Source organism: Zophobas morio, unplaced genomic scaffold, assembly GCF_036711695.1.
Source record: "Zophobas morio isolate AGI-343-1 ecotype UQ-CSIRO unplaced genomic scaffold, CSIRO_AGI_Zmor_V1 ptg000058l, whole genome shotgun sequence".
Lineage (NCBI taxonomy): Eukaryota > Metazoa > Arthropoda > Insecta > Coleoptera > Tenebrionidae > Zophobas > Zophobas morio.
The window spans coordinates 4,274,457-4,300,784 of record NW_026972163.1 but is presented as its reverse complement, the minus strand read 5'-3'; the positions used below and the strand labels follow the sequence as shown (position 1 = coordinate 4,300,784).

The 26,328-nt window shown below is 32.5% G+C and overlaps 1 protein-coding gene across 1 annotated transcript in view; it reads right to left on the bottom strand.

The window, feature by feature from the left end:
- Positions 1–22,719, bottom strand: part of LOC135143064 (ataxin-1) — a 38,994-nt gene extending 16,275 nt beyond the window's left edge. Inside the window, exons 1-2 of the mRNA XM_064074908.1 lie at positions 22,602–22,719; positions 1,711–1,858 (exon numbers count right to left, since the gene is read on the bottom strand). Coding sequence (XP_063930978.1) covers positions 1,711–1,832 — 122 coding nt within the window. The 5' untranslated portion in view covers positions 1,833–1,858; positions 22,602–22,719. The remainder of the gene's footprint in view (positions 1–1,710; positions 1,859–22,601) is intronic.
- Positions 22,720–26,328: the final 3,609 nt, after the last annotated feature.

Here is a 26,328-nt window from a genome sequence, read left to right as displayed (position 1 = left end):
CTACATTTCATAAATTTTTTTGACACAAGGTATATTTATTGACACCAAAACATACTAAGCAAACATTTAGTCAAAAATAAGCTCTAACATGCACTAATTGTGCTTCAGAGGCAAGAAATGTTCTACCAGTTTTTTGTACTAGAATTTTCTCCAAACTATGGAAGTATCTTCCACATACCATGTTTAAATTAGAACAAATAATGGGTTCACGAACACAACTTTCGTAGGACAAAAGAATATTTTCAATCTTGACAAATGTAAACTAGCAATTAAAGTAATGATAAATTTGGAATCAACTAGTGGTGAAGTAATTTCCTGTTCACGTTTTATTAAAAATAATCGAAAAAACTTGGATAGTGTTTTTTCAGAAAATTACTAAATGAGAGGGTACTTCAAATATGAATGCAAATTTGTTTTTTTAAAGAGACGGACTGAAATCTCGAAGTTGTGGTTTCACTGAATTATAAACTGACCCAATGGTTACTAACCACCGCGGTCATAGTTGCAGTGATTACTTTTAAACAATTTTAAAGCTGTATCTGCAAAGGAAGTGCCGTTGATAAATGCTCAGCGCATTCTTATCAAATTTCTAGTAGCTGAAAATGTTTAACCATCCAAAATTTGTGTGACTGCATAATTAGTTTTGGGATAGATATCCCTCAACTTCACAAATGTATATGGTGAAAGATATTCAAAGAAGCTCCAGAAAAACGACACCAGGAAACACGCATTTCTCAGGACACTATTAAATATGTACTTCAAAAGCATGATTTTGGGGAACAAGCGGGTTATTATTATTTGATTGACAAAATAAATGCACTGATCTATTATGTACGCAAACCAGATCCATACAGGTCAAAACGAAGTGATATTTCCATTCGAAGACTACTTCTTCACCAAAACAACGTCAGACCATATTGTATGCGGTTGACAAAGGACGCACTACAAAAAATGGTCTTGGAAACCGTTGAAAACCAATCTTATAGTCTGTATAATAGTATACAGTAATTTTTTTGTCTCTTCTCAAATAGCTATTGGGGGTCAGCGATTTGAAGATGATTATATTGCAGTTGAAGTATTTGTGCGCAATTAACTGGCAACACGGCCCAAACATTTTTACAATGAAACTGAGTTATTGTTAAATTCACATTCATATTTGAACCACCATTTTTTAAGATCTTCGATGTCTCGATGTATGGTAAGTCGATAACACTATCACGTTTTTGAGGTTAGTATTGTTTAGACAATGCCAACGTAGGTGGCGAAACGCGTGGGCATTTTTTGAAATTTTACATATATATGTATATAGAGTCAAGTGCAGAACGAAAGGGGTCATGGGCGGGGCTTATGATGCGTGGTTTGTAGACCACAGTGGCGCAACAATTGTAGCATAAGAAGGTTACGTAGTAAGAGTATAAGAAAATCTAAATTTTGTAATCATTACATTACATTCTTAAAACTATCACTACTATTTATTAAATTTGGCAGAAATAATATATCCTAGGTCTGGGTGCACGCCACTGCAAAGACGTTCTTCCTTTCGGACGAATAATAGACGAAATAAAATGACACTATGCGCAGACCACGTGATGCCGTCTTTCGTTCTGCATTTGACTTTACATACTTATAAACTATAATGGCTTTTTAAGTTGTACTATTTAAATACTTTATTATTATTAATCACAGATTTAAAAAATTAACTAAACAAACCTGGTAGGGGGAACAGGTTTTGGAGCTGGTCTCAAAAATTCCGGCGGCTGTTTAGGCGGCCCGCGCCAAGGTTCAGGATAGGTCATATAGGGCAATCTTCCCTCCAGTCCTGCGGAAATCATCGGCACCGAGAATCCTCGCCGCCTTTCTGAAAAAATAAAAAAAAAAGCTTAAATAAAGTGAGGCGACAAGTATGGTCTTCATTCAAATCAGAGTATTACTCGAAAATAACATGTACCAAAACACAGCCCACCACAACAACCAGCTAATGTTTCAAGTACCACTGCGCTGGTGCTCCAGTTGATAAGCGCTAGGCACACATCCAACAAAATAGTTGTAAATTACAAATATTTTTACGTTATGCAGCAAAATAAATCCGATCGATGCAAGTGGATATGTTTTCAACCATTTGAATTTTAAATAAATATTCTGTTTTCATTTATTAAGCAATGAAAGGATTAAAAAAAATGACCGACCGACATCATCAATAAGTAATTTCACATCCAACAGCTTCGCATTCGCAACGTCAATTTGGTAGATCTATTTTTAACATTCTACATTTAGTAACACCTTAACCTTACACATTATGTACTATTTTTTTTTTCTGTTTGCATCACAGCACCTACACAGTTAAGTAACAGAAAAAAAATTTCGTACACCACTTTTCAGATGTTTCAAACGCAGATACAAAAAATTGATCCAAAAAATTAACGATAAAAACGATCTACTGACATCTTTCAAATTAAACATGTGCACCTCAATTCTCTTTAAACAATTTTCTTTTTTGCTCAAACACGTTAGCTGAACACGTACACAAAGAAAATAAGCAGTACTTTGTGCCGTATTTTGGTATCCCTAGCAATTACTGGTGTCCATTGTTAATGAATAAGAGTGTGATTGATTAAATTGCGATGGATACGGTGGCAAGGTCGGCTAGTCATCATTAACACCGGACGGACGAGTGCAAGGCGAAGGTTGGCGTACACCTAACCTTCCTCAACCGATTGAACTGTGATATTTATTATAAGCTACACAATTGATTGGGAGGCTAAACGTTGGCATTACATATATGTCTAAGTAACGTATATGAAATTAGGTTGTGATAAAATTAAATCAGCACGCTGTTTTCCTGACAAAACAGAATGGATTTATTTTATTTGTACCACTCGTATTATCGATTTGGGAAAGAAAAGCGACCTTTTTCGGTCATTTACTGCTTAAAGCATTGTGAAAGCATTTACAAAGTGATATGATAGGAAATACTTATACTTTCCTGTAACAGGTTTACGGGCCACAACAACCACAAAATATGAACAAAACAATCTTTTCAATTTACTCATAATACAAGAGTCCTCAAGCCAAAATAATGGAGAGCTATAGAAATGTTTTCCGTTAAAAATATGGTAAGCGTAAAAGTCACGGGATTGTCCCGTATTTGAATTTTACAGCGATGCACAATTGTTTTTTTATTGTCCACCATATCTTTCGTTCTACCATATGTAGATCCATCCTAATATGAAATTGTGATAACTTTGTTACTTTTGTTAGAAAAACGCCAAGCTAAATCATATCAACTGCTGAAAGTAACCTTACTGAGAGAACTCACAGTCAGAGGTTAAATATGTTTCAAGTAACTAATCTAAGTACATATCTACAAAGAAGACAGAATCTGTTAAAAACTTAAAAAAATATACGTAACACTGATTAAATACACAATAACATAGCGGTGATTATGTTCTGACTAATATTATTCTTATGCTTCAAGGATTTTCGAAATCTTAATAGACAAAATTCTTTATTTTGCATGTCCTTGTTCGCCAACACTTCGCACGGAGGAAGCATCAAAATTAAGTGCTACAGTCATCATATGTTCAAATACAGTGTATACACGTTACTCACCGCAAGAACCCAAATGAGATGAGGCATCGAAATCAGTAGCTACTGCATACTTCAATTGAATATTTTAATTTCAAAGAAAACATGCTGTAGCTACTGATGGAACTTAATGAGGTAGAAACAGTAGTCTATAGATTTTCATTGAGCTGTGTAAACGGAAGTTTTCCGCAAAAAAAGTGGTGATGCCAATGATGGCAGGCATAATCCAGCCACCGGTGGGGGTTCTTGTTCAGTAAGTAAATGTTTCCAGTTCCACCCATCGCACAGCGGGACGAAACTGAAAATACGTGGCCAAAATTGTGAAAAATATATGTTTTTTTGAATAATATTGTCTGCTCTAGATGCCCAAATATCGGGAAGGATTATGTACCAACAGTTATTGCTAGTTTTAAAAGTGTTTATATTATCTGAGAGCGTACAAACTTGCTACTTTTCACTCTTCAGTTGTATACGGATCGATAGCAGACGAGTTATTTCAAAAGTGTCTCTTCAGATTTGTGTTAAAGAGATATCTTTGAAATTAAACCCAAATATATCTCAAGGGTAAGTACTTTTTCATGCACTTATACATACATATATATTACAGCTAGTATATGTACTTAAAAAAAAGCACCACGTTGCATAAATAAGAAGTGTGTTTGTGAAGACCCCCAAAATTTTAAATCCTCCTTTTGGAAATATTTGACAATATAAGTGATGTTTTATTGGTTAAGCACCGTTATAAAAATGTTTGCAATACACATACAGAAATTTTATGTAAATACATATGCTTTATTTTAAGCTAATTAATAAAATTCTCTAGCGACGGGAATATTACAAGAAGATTTTTTAATAATCATAAAATGTCAGCAGAATACAATAAATATTGATTCATATATTTGCTGTGGGTTTAAGAGCAATTTCTTGCGGAGATTAAATAAAATTAGACAAAATTAAGGTACATGGTATTGAAACTGCGAAACTATTTGCGGATATGCATGGATCGCTCAACATGTCTATTACGGTGCATAAAGTTGTCATTGATAGAATCATTATTATTTGACAATCTTTGCTTCCTACTGGACAGTTGATAGAAGAATCACAAGAAGCTAGAAATAAAGATATTTGAAATCAGCAATATCATACGCATAAGTCTTACAGAATAGACAGCAACCAGAATCTTTTAAGTAGGCTTTTTCGGTCTTTTGATCTGTCTTAATCGCCTCTTTAAGGGAATTCTGCACCAATTTTTTTTTTAAATACTACAATACATTCGTCAAGTTTTGAAGAATCGGAATCGACAATTTCACCCGATGAAGAAATAGTAAAATTGCGTTTCAAAAGTGATTACTCACTAGGGATTTGTAATATTAAGTAAACACGAATCATTTATAATACATATTATAATGGTTATTACTTTTTTATAACTGGTATTGTATTATTATATTATAAATGGGGTTTAAATTGTATAAAATAACATAGTCCTACACATGTAGTTTATTACTCCGTGTTGAGTTCAAAATTATACAACAATTGTGAATCTGCAAAACCGAATGCTTGGAAATCTTGCAGATGTTTTAAAGTTGTGATAAGCATGATAAATTTGTAATTAACATAAATTTGCCTATCCCCTCTAAAAAATTAATGATATCAGCTCAAAATTTTGTCGAATAAATTCTACCCCAAATGTGCAAAATGTTATGAGTTTTCACTTGTGATTTATCGATACATTCATAATTTTTAGATTTGCTTAAACATTATTTTATTGATTAAATCAGGAGCGGCTCACTCCATTTTCCCAGAAAATTTAGAAAATACAATACTGTTATTTTTAATAATACACGGCACCAATCCAAGTTGATATACGTGTACTTGCAAAAATGTTGATGACGTCGTCATAAAATTGTGTAAAGAAAAAATGATGGATATGTTTCATTGTCCTTCAGGAGCGCGCGAATTTCTGTCGACACAACTTTCGACCAATTTTTTACAACTACATTTAGTAACTACTCCTACTATTAAAAATCAACAACGATTGAACATTATAGTTTTTATAATGTGGACTCTAATGAATTTCTTATTTTTGTTGATTCTGCGATCACAAAATTTAACACACGATGTTTTAAGACGAAATAAATGCAGTTTTATCGAAATTATATGTAACTAATTCAGGCTCATCGAGAATTTTGGCCACATATTTTTGATTTCGTGACACTGTGCATCGGTTGGTCCAGTATTAAGTCCGTACGTATGCTCCAAAATAAAACCCATCGGTCACTATCCACAACTGTCTATATCTCACGAATACAATAATATACGTGAGTCTGTACACTAAACGTTAAATCATAGTTACGCCCGACATCTGGAAATATATTTTTGTTGTAATCATTTTTATTTTTTTTTAGGTACACACTTGATACTTCGTCAAAGAAAATTTGAGTTGATCCAAATTATTTATATGAATTATACACTAACTCAATGTTGTTTGTGACCTGATCTAGAATATTGAGTTACGTTTTTGTATTATTACAATTTTTACCAAAATTATAAATTCGTGCAGAAACGAAGCACGTCGTTTTCGATAAAAAAATTATTACTGAAATTGGGAACTACCTAACAGGGAGGTGTGGCAAAGAAGTAGCTATACATCTGTCTCTTAATTTTGTGCATAAACTTTACTTTTTTTTTCGGAAGGAACTGTTTTATGCCTATCATGTCCGGGAAAAGGAACACACACTCAGGGTAGAATATTAAACGTCTCGTATAGTGAACCATCGTTTCCGTGGTCACACCTACTAAACTGAACGAGACTGAAACAAGTCCGTGAATTTTTTCAAGTAAAAAGTTTAAACAGAGTACTTCTTATAAGAAACAAACTACTACTACTATTGCATTCGTTAATATTTCACATAACATATTCTAGAACGGATAATAATAATAATAATTTATTGCTGAAAAATATAGTGTACCGACATACCACTATTGACAGTAATTCGATTATATGATCCACATACAAAAGTGACAGTACATTCCGGTACATAATCTACGTAAAAGATTGGAATTGAACGAGACGATAATGTCGATACAAAAAATTGAATTTTAATACTTTGTATCATTTTAGGCAGTGTCCCCTGTGAATATCAATTCAAAAAACATATTATATACAATAATTATAAATAATAGGTGCGTTTTTCCTAGAGAACTTTACAAATTTGCACTTGTCAAAGTTGGCACTCAGTTTATGGCTTCTCCATTACTCTAAAACTTATATAAAAATGAACTAGAAGTTTTCAGTTACAGTAAGAATTAACCTCCAGAAATAGTACATCAGTGATTTACGAGAGACAGAAGTAGGCATGTTGTTCATAAATAACAAGAACAGAAGCGCCCCAAAGTTAGACCCCTGAGGTACTCCACTTGATACAACGAAATATATCTAACCATTACGTGAAACATTGAAGATTCGATCTGTCAAATAAGAGTGCATTAACCGTAACAGTAGTCATCATAACCAATAGCTTTAAACTTAATTATTAGTAATATTCCATGATCAAGTTTTTCAAATGCTTTAGACAGATCCCATGTAGCTGGTGCCGACTTGACATCGGTTACTTAGAACTTCAGAAACATAGTATAAAACTACACAAGTTCATTGCTGTGAATCTTTTACTGCTGTGCAGGCAAGATTAAGATTTAAGATTTAACCGACGTATAAGTAGATTGATACAATACAAATTCAAACATTTTTGCAAGATTTGATACTATCGCAATCGATCTGCAACTGCAGTGCATTTGAAGTGACATCCTCTTTGACGACCGGGCCACACGAACTCTCTTACAGACGTCTGGAAAGGTTTAAAAGAAGTAATACTATATATGTGTTACAATGGAGTTAATAAGATGGTGATACAATCTTGTTTATTGTTATCTATACTTTCCGAAAATCGTGGTTAATTTTAAATTTATTAATAATAATTTAATTACACATATTACGTAGATAATATTATGAAGTAAACCCGATACGACGCCTATGGGTTTCCTAGTTTGCTCAGCAGAAAAGCCTGGAAGCGGAAGGCGACGTTCGCGAACTCTCTGGAAGAACGCATGCCGGTTGAAATAGGGACCACTGTCGGGACCACACTAATCGAGTCCAGTCAAATCCATTTCAATCGAGTCAGAATTATTCTGTACATAATCCCTGTACTCATATAATTAGTGGTGTAAATTAGTATTACTGAGAACTAAATTGTTGAGTTTTACCCACGCCGATTTTAATTAATTATTATCAAACAACGTAACACCTGTCCAGTCATTCATTCAACATTTTGTTAATACATCACTATACAAAACTTTGTAATTTTTGAATGACGTCATCTCCAAAATGTATACTAGTAAATCTTGTGGTTTATGAATCAGTGTTGAGTTTTTACCAGATATCCACATTTTTGTAAAAAAAATCGGATATCTGGTAAACATTCTAAGGTTGTTGCAAGCATCGTAAATCGTAATCAAAATTTACCTGATTATCTCTTCCCAAAAAATTGATGACGTCATCTCAAAATTTTACCCAATAAATCCTGTTTAAAATATGCAAAATATTATGAATTTGTACTTGTGATTTATCAATGCATTAATATTTTTTAGAATTACTTATACAGGGCGATTCAAAAAAATTAATGAATGAGGCAATCTATTTTATTAATTCAAAAACGGCTCACCTTATTTTCTCGAATATTTGAGTATACAGTGATGTTATTATTAGTATCACACTGTACTTTTACAAACTGATATATGTGTCCTAGGTAAAATGTTGGAATGAGAAAACTTACTTGAAACTTACTATCAATATCATAAATGTTATTTTACTAAAAAGTGTTAAAAAATTATTATTAAATGAGTAACACTGATGACTACTACATTCGTTAGTATAACTACTACAACAATCATCAACTGCACAGACACAAATACAATTGTCCACGTGTTTCACTTACAGGTCAATTATTTATTGACTTCAATATACTGTAGACTAACTCTTAATTACTTTAAGAGCGCTCTTTTCATTTAATGTTACAAAGAAATTTAGATCAGTTAATATAGCTGTATAAAATTTTAGTTTATTTTTACATTTTTTCCCAGAGTGACTATATTACAATAATGTCACAATGATAAAATAAACTTCACTTATAGTGGAAACTAGGTCATTTTGATTTGGTTTATTAAAAACAATATCTTTAAACACTTAATCCAACAATTCGCGTCATTTTTCAGTAATGAAGTATGGTCTATGTAGGTATGTACATGCTCCAATTATCTTTGCAGAAGTTACGTAATAACCAGTGAAGTAATTGTTTATACTGAATGAGTAATCGCTTAAATAGATCGTAAAATTCAAAACAAATTTAAAATCGCATAAAACAGATGGGTTCTACTTTCATGTGTACTGGTAAATATATACATAACGTTATTTCAAACGTAATCGAATACATTTCTTGTGCTACTGATTAGTAGTAATTTTGTAACATTTTTAAAAAATAATAGTCGAAAATGTTGAATTCATTCAATAAAAGTATGTGTAATTTCTAATTATGAGTAACATAATCTAAGAGGGCCAGAAGGTTCCGAATCTGTTAGCAATAAATACGTCACATAGTAAACATGTTACAAAAGAACCCATAAAAATTCACGAAATCTTTATGCCAAACACACGAAAATATCTTTAAATGGGAAATTACAAGCTTGACTTTCAACCACATAGTTGACCTGCTTTAATACGTTGTCATGTCCGCACTGCTACGACACGTTGTGAAGGTTTTTTCAAAACGGTTTACAAAAATAAAAATAATTTAAGACTTGACATATAAAGTGGCGCCCAAAAAATCCAACACGCCATTTTTCCAATGTCAATTGGACCAATTAAATTAAGGAAGCAGAGTAATGTTACAAACTACAAAACCATATTTGTGCTAAAACATTTTCTGTAACCATGCTCAAAAATATCGGCTATACGGATTTTTTTGAGCGCACACAACTTGTTCCATCTCTGAAGTGTCAACGTTGAACAATATTTGTTGAATAAGGGGTCCTTCTTAAATTTTTTATTTATTTAAATGATTTTTGCAACTCATTTAAGAAACTCACATTGGGTCAACATAAAGGATTATTGTGATTAAAAACTGAAAGGACGTGATCACTTTTTGTGTCTTCTTTGTGTGTTTTGAGAAACTGTGCTCTCCAAAAACGTGAGCCATTTCATAAAATAAAATCTCATTCGTGTGTGATTTATGAACGGAACACTGCACTGTGCGAAATGCTGAGCTATCTCAAAAGACTCATACCAACATTGGTATGAATCCAGAAAAAAAGAAATTTCACGACTGTAGATTTAATAGATAGCCCTTGTTCCCTCCCACTGCAGAACAAAACGAACAGGGTTACAAAGAACATAGTACTCATTCATAATTTACCATCCAGATTAAAGTGCATTAGACGATTCAATCACCTACTTATAGATAAACTAGCCATGGCCTTAGGAGATTTAGATGTGGTTTTAACAGTCTCTTGTGGAATTGTCCACCCCATCACGCAGTACACAAGGTAATCCCAACCGAATATAAAGAGCACTTAACGCGAATAATAATGCTGAACTGATGAATGATCGTTTTAGTGTATATTCGACAACGTTACCCCGACCTGAATTCAACCTTGTAGTAAAAATCAATGCAGCCTTGGCGTGTTGTGGTTGCCGTGGAGACGGCGCCCATTCATCCCGGTCGCACCGCCCTCGAGCTGTGATTGCGAAACTCGAACCCGTCGCAACCAAATTTACACCCGCCCCCGACGTACTACCGCCACGGGACAAACTGTTTCCTTTGTCTACACTACCATGTTGAACTACATGATGCAACTGCCGCGTCGGCGGTGCTGCCGACTCTTCTTCATGGCGGCGGCGTTGCCACCGACTCATTCATAATTTAGACTCACATTATATTAAGATGATCGATAGGAATCGAGCAAACGCGAGAATTTAATAAATTATGAAAAACACTCCATTTCAGACTGATTATGAATGAATACTTCAAATTTATTGTGATAAACAATTAGACGTCTTACAAATAGACCTTGTAATACAGTGGCAATACATCAATACTACTAACCGGAAAAAAATGGTTATATACATTATAATTTTCCTTTCTTAAAGGCAGTACTCTAACAGGGCTAATATGACAAACGTTTAACTGCTGGTGATTTAAAGATGACAGAATATGGATTATAATTAATAACTTTATCCCTCCAAAAAGTTGATGACGTCATCGCAAAAAATGACCCACATATACGGTGTCTTAATAATATTAAGCACTAAACTGATTTTTTTATCAGACATTTTTTTGTAATAATGCGAGGACAGTTGTACATACTTACATAATTAGTGTTACATAACATATGGTAATGTAGATATATATATATATGGGTATACAATTTCTATTGATTACGACGCCTTGATGAATGCAACATCTTTGGGGCTACACAAATTTTTTGTATTTTTGTATGTAAGTTTTAAATGCCTTTCTTAAATTTTCATATGCTTTCATAACTATTACATTGTTCTCTTACGTATCGCTTTACATTTTAGAACTTATTGGCACATTCTTTTTAATTTTTACTATATCCACTACTGGTTTTAATTTTGTAATTTTGACTATTAAGGCTTTTTTATTTTCCACTTTTTCGTTAATAGCACAAAACGTTATTTGAAATTTTCACAAATGGCGTAAAAAATAATATTGCTGCTTCTGTTCGTAGCAGTTTTCCTTGAAATTTACTTTTAACTTCCTGAGCGTAAGCTAAATAAGTACAGTAATCGAGTCCATCTGGCGAATTGTTTTTAGTAGTAATTTTTCCACTAGGCTTCTTGAAGTCAAAAAAGAATCCTAGCGGAAAAAACCACTAAAGCAAAGGAAAAAGTAAGAAATAATGAAAAAATGTAATTTTAAAATATGAAAAGTAGATGATTATTATTACTGACAAACCAGCTATCATAAACTGCACAGGATACATGTATTGACCCCTTCAGAAAATAGGTGTCATTGGTAACAACGCCGGGAAATTTCTCATATAAAAAACATTCCTTAAGGGTGTTATGCTGCCGACTCCATTTGCCTGGGATTATAGACATACGGCGATAATGATAAATTGACAATATCAGTAACAAGAGGCCTAACTTTCAAAACAATTGTATATTAACAAATTTGGTCAAAGAAAAATATTTTTTTAACAGTTGTACAAAAAAAGCACATTCATGAAACATATAAAATGTAAATCATATTTGAATAATGAAGAAAAATGTGATATAAGATGTATTTTTAATTTATCAATAATATGATATACATCTCGGAAGTGAAAAATATGCACTCAGAACAAACATTCGTTAGTTCCTGTGTAAGACAAAATTTTAAGCAATACCCAGAGTTCTTCTCTTCTAGTCCATTATCGGAATTTATCTGCAATATACGAACACGTATCTAATATAAAATTTAAATATAATCTGGTTAAAACAAAAAAAATAATCATTTGCTGTGAACTATCTATTACACAATGAATATATATCGGGTGCTCAATTGAAAAAGTCATCAAGTTGGTCTAGATTTTTTGTCAATATTGTGAAGTACGTCTACAATTAACTTAAAATTTAATCGATGACACCTGGCAACACGGAAATGTCAGTACAGGAGTATGGGTTAGTAAAACACATGCGTGTTTCGCAACGTTTTCTTCTATCAACAAAGCAACGCCAACTTGATAATTTTTTTCAATTGAACATCCATTATCTACAACATTTAATCACTTTTGGTGTGAATGTCTCATTTGGTTAGCCATATCAGAAATTTTATCCTCTGTCTTATTTAATATTCGCAACATAGATAAGTATATACCATCTTGTAAACTTCACGTGGGAACACAAAACAAGAAACCACAGGAAACATCAGTATCAACAAATTTCAACAGCAAATTGATAGCTCTGGACTGAGCTTTCCTTTAGCAGGAAAAGGGTTTTATGTAATTTTTACAAAACCTGTCATTTTGCTCTCGGCCCTCAACCAACTCGACTTTACGTCTCGGTACAAATTTTCACAACAATATAACTTTTACCTTTACCGCACTAAGAACTACTATGCCATGTAGTTACGCGACCGAGAGACAATTTAATGCAGAAACTTCAGCGTTATCATGCCACATGTGTTTAGTGTTAAAGAATTAAAGTTTAATGCATTTTAATAACGTGCCAACCTGAAACTTAACGTGACATTTATTTTTTAAATTATGACTCCAAGTTTTGTTTCATAACTTTTTAGTTTTTACCAACTAGTTATCTACAACAATAAATTTATACATTTTGGTGCGTACTGAAACAACATGATGATAAATATGATAAACAAATTGCAATTTAATAATAACACAACACTGTCGTTTGCTCTCTATTATCACCAAGTTATTGATTTAGGGTACAGTGTTGATATTTATAGAAGCAAAGCTTTTCCTTGTATGTGCTCCCACTCATATTTGCCATATATAAAATTTAAATAGACTGGGCGAAGCTGGACGTAAAAACAGTTGTAAAAAATACTAATCGATAAACTATCGAAATAATTAAAAAATTCATTGTTTGAAAATAGTGCTTGGTATTACATCGGTTATATTCTTTTTATGCAATGTATGCAGCTATTAAATACAATTACATGAATACATGTGCCATTATTTTTATCGCACGAGTTTTATTCACTTGACAAATATTTACAAACAGTATATAGGTAATATTGCACTATTTGTTTTTAGAAGATAATTTGTCAAATGTGTTGTTATTTAAGTAGACTTATGGCGATTTAAACCCTTCATTGTAATAATTAATAAATCATATACATACATATTTAATATTTACCCGATATTTCCTAGAAATTACAAACCAGTGAAACTGGAAAAACCTTTGGAAAGTTTTTTTTTATATTAAATTGAGTATGTATCTATGAATGTATATATTTTTTCCATTATGTATCTTGTTTTCATTTTCTGTAAATACGATGGTGGTCTATAATAATAATTAATGTATTCGAATGACTGACGAATTCCTTTTTTTACGGTAAATATTGCGTGGTAGATATTCATGCTACCCTTAAAACAGTGAACATAAATTAATACCATCTTTGGAATACATACACCGGCTGTTGTAGGCTTAGTTTCAAGAATTGTAAAATCGTGACTGTTTTTTGAATGTCCGTGCTTCTATGAATACGGAAAAATATACACAAATTTCCAAAATATCACCGTAAATGGAAGGCGTCGCAACAATCGTGTATTCCACACTGTAGTCTCGTATTATTTAACAAATGTTAGGTCACAATCGCACTTCAGATGTAAATAGTTGTTTTCTTTATTTAAATACGAGCACTGTCATCGTTTATTGGCGTGTCATGTATTGTGCAAATGTTCACTTCACAGTTAAATATAATAATAATATTACAAATTATTCCACTGACCTGGAAATTACTGACATTCAGGCAAAACCTTCTATATTACGGGTGCCAAGACCAAGTAATGATAAACATTTGACAAAATGACACGACTTTCGAGATTTTAGATTTACATCATACAGATTGGTGTGCTATTATTTTCTAAACTCCCCACAAGCCTCGTGTAATTAAAGATGATCAAGATAATATTCTGATCTATAAAGTTGTGCAAATTTACCGTGATCAACATGATGAGACTGTTAGAGAAATTTGTCAATAATGTGGCAACAGATGATTTTGATTATTGACAAGTATTGATTGGTTTAATTTTAATTTCAAGTTTTCATCCAAACTATTTGGTACTACATTGGAAATAAATTAAAGCAGAATTAGAAGTCTGTGAAAATTTACCATTTCCATTATTATTATTATTGATATTATTATAAACATTATCTTATGGAAATAAACTGCTTCACACATCTTAATACTTTAAGAATTAAATAAAAAAAATTATATCAATGTATAAACAACACAATTTTTTGTAATAGGGTAACAGGAATCTGGTTTTCATTTTTATTGCGTTTTTTTTAACTTCAGTGTGTGTTTGACAATTCCAAGATCAAAGCGAAGTGATTTCAAAATAAGACTGTGATGATAACTTTTTTTATTATTCATATTACAGTTAAAAGATATAATCACAAAATTTAGACGACACACCTCAAACATTCAGATATACCATGATTAACATGAAAAATTATGTTCCGAAAACAGTGTGAAAACTAAGTACTATATAATGGAATAAAAAAGTCCAAAAATCAGCAGTCAATCCTGCTCTAATGCATAAATTAATTTATGTAAGCTGGTTTTCTAGAATTATATGGGGTTCATTGAGCGACTGGCTACTTTTATGTTTTCTTGTCGTTTCATGACCCCTAAAGTACATAACTCATTCTATTATCAAACATATGCTGTAAACTAAAAAAAAATGACATGTAGATAAATTCACTTCGTTTTGAAAACGTGTGTGTTATTGTTTAAATTACAAATATACAGACAAAAAAAATAAAAAAAAAACACACTTTACTATAAATGCTTGAATTTATATCTTTCTTAGTGCATCGTTTGTTGTCAAGTCATCCGCTAAACGTAAAACAGTCGAAAACCGATGATTTTCATAAATTCAGCACGATAGTAATCTTAAAAGTAAAGACACAATACGCTGTACCCTATAGCGTGACTCTGCATACTCGATCAAGTTGCTATCTGACATGGTCGAACTTGAAATCACCATTTAGCACACGCCCGATCAATAAAACTGGAAAAGTTCATTCAGCTACCAAGAAATCAAAACGTATAATAATACGAAATTTCGTAAAACTATCAATTATGTTCAAAATTCCTTATACTTTACATGTTCGTACCGGCTACGACTGAGAAAAGCATTCTCAAATTAAAAATTAGATAGGACATTCCTATCAGATTTTGTCACATTAAACAATAGGTACCTGTGTAAACCAGGTGGAAAATACGTATCTCTAACAACGTATACGTATCTGTGCTAACTAGTATCTCCACTTCTTTTTTAATAAATTTTCTTCACATTTTGAAGATCAACAAATATTGCATTTTTCCCTTTAGTTTGAAAACACACGCCGCAACGCTGAAGTTGCAACGCAATTTCTCGTGCTGCAATTTGCAGAAAACTCGCAGGTCATTACTTTCTCAGTATTTTTGATGTGTAAGTTTCTGGTAAGAAACTATCAATGAACAATTTTGTTGTTGTTTCTTGGCCTTACTCAAACGGGCCAACAGGTGGTGAGAATGAAAATGTTAACGCAATATAAACAAATTTCAGTCAACAAGCACACGTAGTGACAGATGATCAGGCTTAGATACGTTGGTAGTGTATGTCAATAAATTTCACAAACTATGAGACATATAAGACTATCTTTAATCAATTATTCACTCACCTATGCAAACAATCTGTGAAGACAGTAAATTTATAACTGAAATTCCTCCATGTGTCAAATGATGCAGGAAAATGCCAATATCGTTTCATGTATCAAAAATGATTTTTTCAAAAATTTTAGATAGACGGAGCCCAATAAACGGAGCCAACGTTTATAGGAAAGAAATAGGATAAGTTTACGTGCTACACAGCCTCCCTGTATCTAAAATTTTGTTGTTCATGTCGTATATATTGTATCAAGATAAGGGACCTAATTTTTCTGTTTATTTTTCGCGATTCTCTCTGTTAAGTGCACTGAATGGCAATACATTGTATCTCAAAATGTATTTCATTTTTAGATAAGATGCAATCAACAATAACTTCCTCAAATTGGCGCTAAAGCAAGCGTCAACTCGAGACCATTTTTGTTGATTAATTATTAATGTATTAACACAATGCCTCAAAACTACATAAAACGTGTAAGCAAATCTAATATTAATGTGAAATTAAAGTTATGAAAAAAAGTAGTATCGTAAATGTCCTATCTACACTGAGAGCAGTGAGCTTTTTTTTTTATTTTAAATTATTCAGCATACCGGAGTGAATAATACTAAGTGCCAAATTAAGTTGTAAGAATGAAAAATGTTTGATTTTTCAAAAAAAGACCATTGCCAAAAATAAAAAAAATTGAAGTCTATTTGTCTAACAGTATACATTACATTGTCAGTGTAATATTGTTATGTGTAATGATGTTTTATGTGTCTGATTTTGATTGCAAATCGCAAAAATATATTACTTAAAAATTATGAAATAAATATGTATACATAATTGGATTTCGTCATACACGGTAGGTACAACCTTTTTTACAACATGTCGCGCCTTAACCTCGCTATTGAATTTCATTCCACAACGTCGTGATGGAAATTTTATTGTACTCGTAGTATCCATATTTGTACGAAGGAGTTTCACCCATGCAAATTCGGTAGCTAATCCAAAAACTGCTTGCTATTATAAAATTTAAATTCAGTATATTTTATACATTCCGTATTAACAATTTGTAATGTGGTTACTACTACGTATTTTCATATTATATAACAAATGAATTATTCACCGTATGAGTCATCACCCACTACCGACTATTTGTGGAAAAACAATTCATAATTTGTCAGTAAGCCTACGCTACAGTCTATAATTTTTGTAAAAAATTGGTCTAACGAGTTTTCGGTCGAATTTTTTTCATGAAAGAAATCTTTATGAAAAAAAAAATATATTAATTTTTACAGCAAGTTTGGTCATGCAATTTTGGTGAAGCCTAAAATTAATTTGGGGGTTTATGACGTAATCAAAGTTACTAGGTTTTCGGGTTCCCAGAAAACTGATTCATTACTGCCACCAAGTACACTGCGAGCCCTTTGACTTTTTATAAAATAGAAGTTGTTCTTTTTAATCTTGATTGATGGGAATTATTTATTTTAATTAAGTAATAGTATGTACAATTGACAATTTTCTTTTTTTTCTTCATAGATTCAGTTTATTGAATTAGGATCCGATTTCCGTAGAATCTGGGTCGTTGCAACTTCACATAGCAATTAAAGATTGCGTCTAAACCCACAACAGTCGCATTAAAAAAAAACAATTATACGCATACGATACATCATTGAATTCAGAAGGAAATACACTTTTTCAAGACGTTAAATTTATTCTTGAAATAAAAATAAATTGCTACAATATGAACTATTTTACCTCTTCCGCAGTGCTTTAAAACATGGCCAGCTTCTTTGCAGCCTCACTCGTATATCAATAATTTATTGTTGCGATCGTCCCTCATATTTATTCACAATGAACTAATTATGTGTGTACGAATTACATATAATGTGTGAATTGTATTTTTCGGAGTCCTACAACTGATAATTAAATAAATACATTCTTTCTAAAATATAGTTTCGATTCCTTTTTGTTAAGATCTGTAGTCTCACAAACGTAATTATTATTGCTACATATTAGCTTATTTTTTAAAATTCCGCAGTTCTCCTACTCTGGATTAAAGTAAACCTGTAAGTACAATTCAAAAACTGGCACACATAGATAGTTTATTAGGTGCATATAACTGAGACTGGAAAATTTAAAATTTACAACATTTCATAGGTAGCGCTGTAACGTAAGAAGCATTCGACCGAAACACCAGATAAATGGTTTGTAAGTGAGGGGCATTGATCTTTTTCTGTAATGACTGTCCTTTGCTTACTGCATCCCCAGAACCATACGATTTTTGTTGTTTTTTTGCTGTATGTGATGGAATCTGCTGCCTAACTCAAGTAAATTTATTTGTCTGATCCCTGTCCGCCCATCGATTACGAATTCCACTCACTTCCAACAAGCTCGGCCTTTTTCAGTAATGACTGCAAAGTAGACACTACCATAATGCAATTCTAATGCGTGTGTTTGCCATGAATATCAATCTGTTGCAATTTTGACATCCCTGACATTCCCAGAATGCACGAGCGTCACTACGATTGTTCCGTCTACTGCATTGCAAGGACAGGACAGGCGCGTATCATGAATTTCAAAATCAAAGCAACAAATTGACTGATACTTTAACATAAGAGGTGTTGGGGTTTCAATTCAAATTTCTGCTTTCATGTAGTTTTAGAATAAATCTGAATTCGTATATACATTACAAGAAAAGAATTGTTCAACAACGCTCTATTCGGTGGGATGATATTGGTAATGCTAAATATCACTGGGTTTCCTATGGTAGTTCCCATCTCTGAACCTGCAGCATCTCCTCAATTGGATCTGATTGTATCTAGTTACATTTGAAAACAGTAAATTAGACATCAGGTATTAGGTTGAATTCTTATTATGTTCACACAAAAACTACTATGTGGAAATAAAGAGTAAAATACTGCCAATTTAAAAGTGTACAGTGTGTTGCCTAATTTAAATGAACGTAATAGTAACAAACACCTTTGATGAATCGTCGTTGAACGAATATTCCACATTCCATTATTAAAAATTAAAATACAAAAGTAACTTCAATTTTACACATTGCTTAGGGACCTAAGGTCCAAACTATGTCAACAGCAAAACATTTATAGATCAACTGCACACCTAACTTATTGTATCTACTGATAACCAATAAGTCACTAACTACATGAATTTTAACAGTTGGAATCGTTTACTATATATAAAATTCATTTAAGATGAATAGATTTCCTATTACTTCCTGAGATTCTATTGTTGATATTTCACTTATTGGCAGGCTTATTTTTACCTAGTAATGAATTTTGTGATGCAGTTACATATAATGATTTGGAGGTCGATTCATTTTTACTGTTTCTACAAGAACAAAAAGTGTTCTAAGTGCAAGTCACACAACAAGCAAAAATAAAAACATTGCGCATGTGTGCGATATCCTTACAGACAACTCTGTTAGCTTTGTAACTTTTAGCCTGTGATTTTGATAAACATGCAAAAATAGTATTCTTTTTGCAAAACGAATTTCATTTGAAATGTTTCAAAATAATACATGTAATTTCTTCATACACTCATATGTTTTAAAATCATTTATAAAAGATGAATGAATAAATAAAAAAATAATGAATGAATAAATAGTTCTGTTTTATTAAATAAATCACGGCTCAAATTTATAGTGTAACCTATATTTGTGGTTTAATTTAGTAATGTATCCGTATTAATATTTTAACAAAATAAAATTTGGAGCGGTTTAATTAAAACGCTATACAAACAAATGTAGATCAATTTTTTAATAATTTTTAAATGTGACGCCTTTGTTAAAAAAAAATAAACAACTACATTTTTGCTTAAAGCAATACAAGTTAAAAACGGATCTGCGAATTTTGTAGACTTCCACTGTCATCAATTTGAGAGTAGACCGAATCCACACAAGAGCGCTGAAACCGTGCATGGGCAATCGTTAAGAGTTGATTGCTACCCTGAAAGTGTATAGTTTTTTCGTTCATAAATCAGCTCCCCTGTACAAACAGCTTGAATCACTGCCGTTGCTCATTACACGGTCGTTTGTGGAACCTATCAAAAACCGGCTAGAATCAATGTGACTGTGGCTGGAGGTCGATTGATAGCGATTTACAGCATACTTGTCTATGTCATAATGAAATAAGAAGCGACTCTGCAAACACTTGCCCAATTTAAGTTATCTTTTCCCATGGACAAGAATCTTTCCCATCGCTCGCCTTCAACCTGAATACTTTTTGTACGAAAATTCTAATTGGTCCTATTCAAATTGTTTTTGTAGACGTTTTAAACTATTTCCGTGGAGCTAAAAATTTTAAATTTAGAATAAACTGCGCATGCATAGCGGGGAGTGCCCAATCCAAATGTGTAATACGTTTGTCCAACTCTTACTCAGGTACAAATGGAAACCAATAGGTTGTATAGAGTCCGGGAAATCGTGAACATTGACTTTCTGTTTCTAAAACCTCGCAATAAACTGCTCAAGATTATAATAGCGATGATTTACAACGCTTGTCTACTTTTGCGAAAAAATCAACGAGTTTTTGATATATCATGTTGATGTATAGGGCATCTACGAAAATAGTGGTTTTATAACTGTGACTCCTTCGTCACCCTTGACAACGCTTCTTACAACCAGAACCAGTGTATGTGTTTAGAAGTATTAGTTAATACCTATGATCTTTCTACGCAAACGAGGATTTGGAAAAGCTAAAGTCATAAAACCACTATTTCCGTGGGTGAACTATAAATGCAGATATACGTTTCGGTGACGGTCAACAAGTAACTAGAGGTTCATTTATCCGTTACTATTATAGTAACAATACTGAACTTAACGGTGTTCACGGGAAGAGATTTGCAAAAAATTCCAGGTACCTTAAAAATTATTCATTTCCACGTGACCTTTCGTTCGGAAAGAATAAATTGGATTAGTTTTTCATGTATTTTGATTGTTCTAAATATATCTTTAAACAGAACGCACTTTACAGATTAAAATGTGTTCATACACGTCTGATTCATACAACTTTTGTTAGTTTCAGGCAAGCAATCGGAGAGGTCAGGGCTGTAAATTATCATTAACATAATATTGAGGGCGTCCAATAAACACTTTTGGAAACAGAAAGTTAATGTTCATTATTTTCCGGACCCTGCTATAGGTTTGTAAAGGCATTTACGATATCCAGATGGTACTTACAGGATGATGTCAATCCGATCAAGGCGTCGTTTAATCTTGCAATAAAGTGTTAAATATTTGTTTTTAATTTCATAGTTATTAATTATTGTAAAATACGTTCTATATATCATTAACATTTGGAATGTATGTACACAAATACACACGTTATTACGTAACGAATAAATAATTCAATGTAATTCTGGAAATCTATATACTTATGTATAACAGAAAGTTATATTTCACGCCTTATCCATTAATTTGCTTCCATTTACCTTCACGCTGATTAACAACGATAACAATTGCGGAGTACCAAAGTACTTCAATGTACAAAAACTTGAATGAAAACTTTATTGGTGTTGTGTAGATAAAGGAATTACACTTTGATAATTAAACAATCCCACTGTTGATAACCTAATACTTTTATGGGCGATAGCAGTAAAAACAATAATCTGATCTCCTATTATTACTTTTAATTTAAAGTTATGTTTTTAAGCGGTCAACAAATCAAGGCCGCTGGCTAGCAAAAATAAGCAGAGATGAAATTAGAACTTAAATGTAAATGCCTGGCAACGTTGAAACGGTTGAAACAATGGCGTATAGTAACAGCGGTAGTAAAGACTGAAATTTACTACAAGAGCATTCCTGCAGCTCAATCGTTACACGGACCCAGCTACTGTGCAACAATCCAATCACGCAGTCGCCAGAAACAACGTCGTGTTCTGTTATGTAAATCTCAACCTTTTACTGGTCGATTGGAGAGTTTAACTCGAAATAGAACTGCGAGGAGGGAATATGCAAATTACTTTAATTTTTTTTAGACACGTTTCGACTATATGTCTACTGGCTTACTCAAAAGGTATGAACTAAAAACTTTAGAAAATGAGATGATTTTAAATTGGTACGAAATGGCCGTAAAAAGGGCAAAATTATTTTTCGATTGCAGTGTTATTTCTTCCGAATGATGTAAAGCACGAGTGGGAGTTAGCATGTTTATAAACAACTTGTATAAATTGTGAATACAGTGAGAGAGAAAGAGATCGGGCGACAAACGACAAGAACAACCAATAAGAGAGCGCTTGGCAACAAGGCTTAGAACCGCACTTTTCGATACTTTTGGTCCGTGGTCCATACAAACCGGCTCAACTAGGCCTACATTCTTTAGGTGCGTTCCTGCAGACATTCGTGACCGATGACGCCACAACTCGATGGGGCTTTTTCCCATCAAAAAACGATTCCGTCCCCGTATTTTCCTGCTGAAGAAGCAAACAGGTGGATCTAGTGCTAACCTTATGCGTTGTCAAGATTATTGGGAAAGGTACGAAATGGTGCTCCATGTGCGACGAAAATTCCAAGAATGCCACTTAATTAGAACTGCTGATCATTGCAAGACAGCACTCACCACAACCAACACTAAATGTACCAGCTGATTGCGTAGCTCGGCAGGAACGGGCTAACCTCTCACCAACTCGCGCGTTACCGAGATACTGAACCGTACCAAGTGAAATGAAACGTTGAGGCCGAACTCAGACTGGCGGCTGACGGGGACGGTGGCGGTGGTGGTGGTGGCACAGAATGAAACGTTCCAGTTCCAGTATCCTTTTCTTACATATTGACCGTGTGATGGCGTTGCCTCTCTCTGTTTCCGAATGATCGAGGCACCCATCAATTTTATGGTGAGCTTGTGCTTTATAGATAAGTGATAAGAATAAATATTTAACATTTTTATATTTTCCAATTTAATAATGCAATGAAATTTGAATCACAATTTGAAGCTTTTAATTGTTTACACTTTAACTGTCATTCAGTCCCCAAACAAATGCAACTGATAAGCTGTTAAACAAATATAAATTCCTGCCTATAATACAATACCTAATGTCTTATCAATTCAAGGTCAACATTTTTTCGTGTGTGACTAGCCATACCAATAATAAATAATGTACATAATCTGAATGTTGTCAAAATCAGTAAGAACAACTATGAAGCAACCATATACATAGCCTCTGACACATTTTTGTTTCATTTTTAATTAAAATTCCTCACTTTACAAACACCTGTCAACAAATAGATAATAGTGGATTCCAAATGGACATACATCTTAATATGCATAAATAATAAGATTAAAAAAAATTTAAAAAAAATTCGATATTACACATTATTTTCTGAAACCAATGTAAAGTCGACATTATAATATAAGTCAAAAACTAACAATTCTGAACATGAGGTTTACACAGTTACTCTTAGATTTTTTTGTGTATTTTTTATTAAGTAGTTCAAATCTTAATTTAAATACTTTTAATTCAGAAACATTTAAAATTTGAAGACAATTTTAGTGGTTTATAACAAATCACATACTTGTCCATCACTAATACACGTCAAAAATTCAAAGGCAGCAAAACTCCACTGACAAACGCATGTGAACTACATCCTCGGAGCTAAGAATGTTCTTTACTCCAAAAGTACGTCGAACAATTAACTTCTCCATATTGGTAACTCTTCCGTTTTTATAACGCTACCACACTATTTAATTCAATCCATCCACAGATCTTAAAATTAAAATCTACCAAATTATAACGCAGGAGGTTTCATAAGGTTGTTAAATATTTAATGTTCCCCCAGCTACTTGCAAGACACTTTGAGGTGTATAGTATAGGCGTGCTAAGCATAAAATTGCTAAATTAATTCTAATACGTATAGTTTCCCCAGTTCTAATTCGGTTTTATATGTGAAAGTTAACTTCCTTAATAATAGATTACTACTGCCCGTGATGGGACAGTCATAAATAAGGATTTAACCATTATACAGTATAATGGTAACGGTATGGTTAAATCCTTATTTATGAATGTCCCATCACCGGCAGTAGTAGTCTATTGTTAAGGAAGTTAACTTTTACATAATAAGGTACTATCATAAAACCGAATTAGAACTGGAGGAACTATATTATTGCTGACAAAAATATTATAAATTTTGCTATAAAATAACATATTTTTGGACCAGGGGTTATACATCCGGGTTCAGTTTTTACCATAGACATCCAGATTTTTGGAAAAAATAAATCAAAATTGTATAACAACATTTTGCAATTTAACTTTGAACCTGCAAAACTGAATGCTCTGAAATCTAGTAAATATTTTAAGGTTATCGTAAGCATGGTAAATCCTCAATAAAAATTTATTCATTTATCCTCTCCAAAAAAACTGATGACGTCATCACAGGATTTTGACGAATAAATCCTATTTAAAATATGCACAATATTATGGGTCTATACTTGTGGTTCATCAATGCTTGATATGTTTTTTAATTAGTTAAATTATTATTATTACTGTTACACCACACCTATTCAAATTGACATGTCTCCATGCTAAAACGTTGGTGACGTCATCATAAAATTTTGTAAGGAAAAACTCACTTGAATTAATGTCATACGCATTGCACACACACACATATCATTATTTTTACTTATAGAAGTTATATTTAAAAAAAGTCCGCAAAGTTAAATTTTATAATTTTTCGAAGAGTCTGTATTTGTTCACCTGTACCTAAGGAGCAGGGGAAGTTTTGTCTAAATAGGCAATTTTTATATCTTACTAACATGAATTATTGCAGTGGATATCCAAAAATTTCACAGTATATCAATAAGATAATAAGAAGATACCAACAGATTTGCAAATCACTGTATGTGTTATTACATAATTGCCGTTGGCAAACATCAAATTAAAAATGTATTAAAGTCATCAAAGCACTTTCAAAAACCAAAAATTCTTGAAGTTCCATTAATGTCCATAACGAAGAATTCTAGAACAATTAAATCAGTGCCAAGAAGTTCCTAAGTCCCGGCAGCATATTAAATTTAACTTTATTAAAAATAATACGATACCTGCACGATAATAATTACAGATACTTCACCCTAATGTGTAAATCTTCTTTTAACTTTGAGAAATGCATTCTGATAATTGTTAGAGATTAACGTTAACATTAATAACATTATGGTAACTACATTAGATATCAGATGTGTTAAATTAGATTCAAGAATATTTCCACTTGCCAACTTCAAAACAATAATTGTTAAAAACAAAGTACGTATAATTATCACAAAATAAGTTTTTAGATAATTAATTATGGTGATTACTCCATTATCTATTTAATTAATGAGAGTTCATAACATGCTGGAATGTTAGTGTGTATGAGTGACCAAGAAACGAATATATTAAAATAAATCCACATAATAAATACGTTGTCTCTGATTGTTTGTGATACGCATGTTAATTAAATACCTTATTTAAATTAAGATAGATATTTCGAAAATTGTTTATACAACAGAATACAGTAATTTCATTTTAGGTTTTTTATTAGTAAAACTACTTTCTATTAAGTCCAGCTGTCTTAATCTAACATACTAAATAACACTTCGTATATATTCGATTGATTTTTATTTATTTAAAAATATATAACCTGGTACTTATGTACCGTATCTGAATAGGATCTAATCATAATTAAAACTAATGTAACCCCTCCCGCGACGCTAAGTGATGGAAATGGAACCGAAAAACAATTTAATGTGTAGTACCAAAAATACCACTTGAGTTCCTACTTAAACCACGTATCCCGTGCAGGTACAATTTGAAATATATAGTACTGTAACTACAAAAGAACTCAAATTGGATGTGTATTTACAAACATTAATATTTATTTCACTACATGGCATTGTACACTATATGTTTATTTGGGTGACGATTCTACAAATATATTTATCTCAAAAAATAATTACCACACATGATCGTGAATCTCTTCCTCTAAACAGCTGCGCATTACTCATTCTGTACATTTACAAACGCATGGGAAGTTACTTTTCTTTCACAAGTAACAGAGGCGTTATTAAAACTTTACAAATGTCATTTATTACTATATTTGTAACAATGTTTTATCTTATCATCATGTTTAAACAAGTTTTGTAAGGTTCTATATTTAGTCCGCTTCCGCACAGATGCATTGGCTGCTTTATCTCACGATAACAGCCGTAAAATGCCAAAGATTTGCTTTCCAAAGTTGGCGTTATTTGCGGTGTGTCGGGATGATTAGAAGACAAAGCAAATTTTGATAATGATAATAACACTCGTTGTTATAGTGCT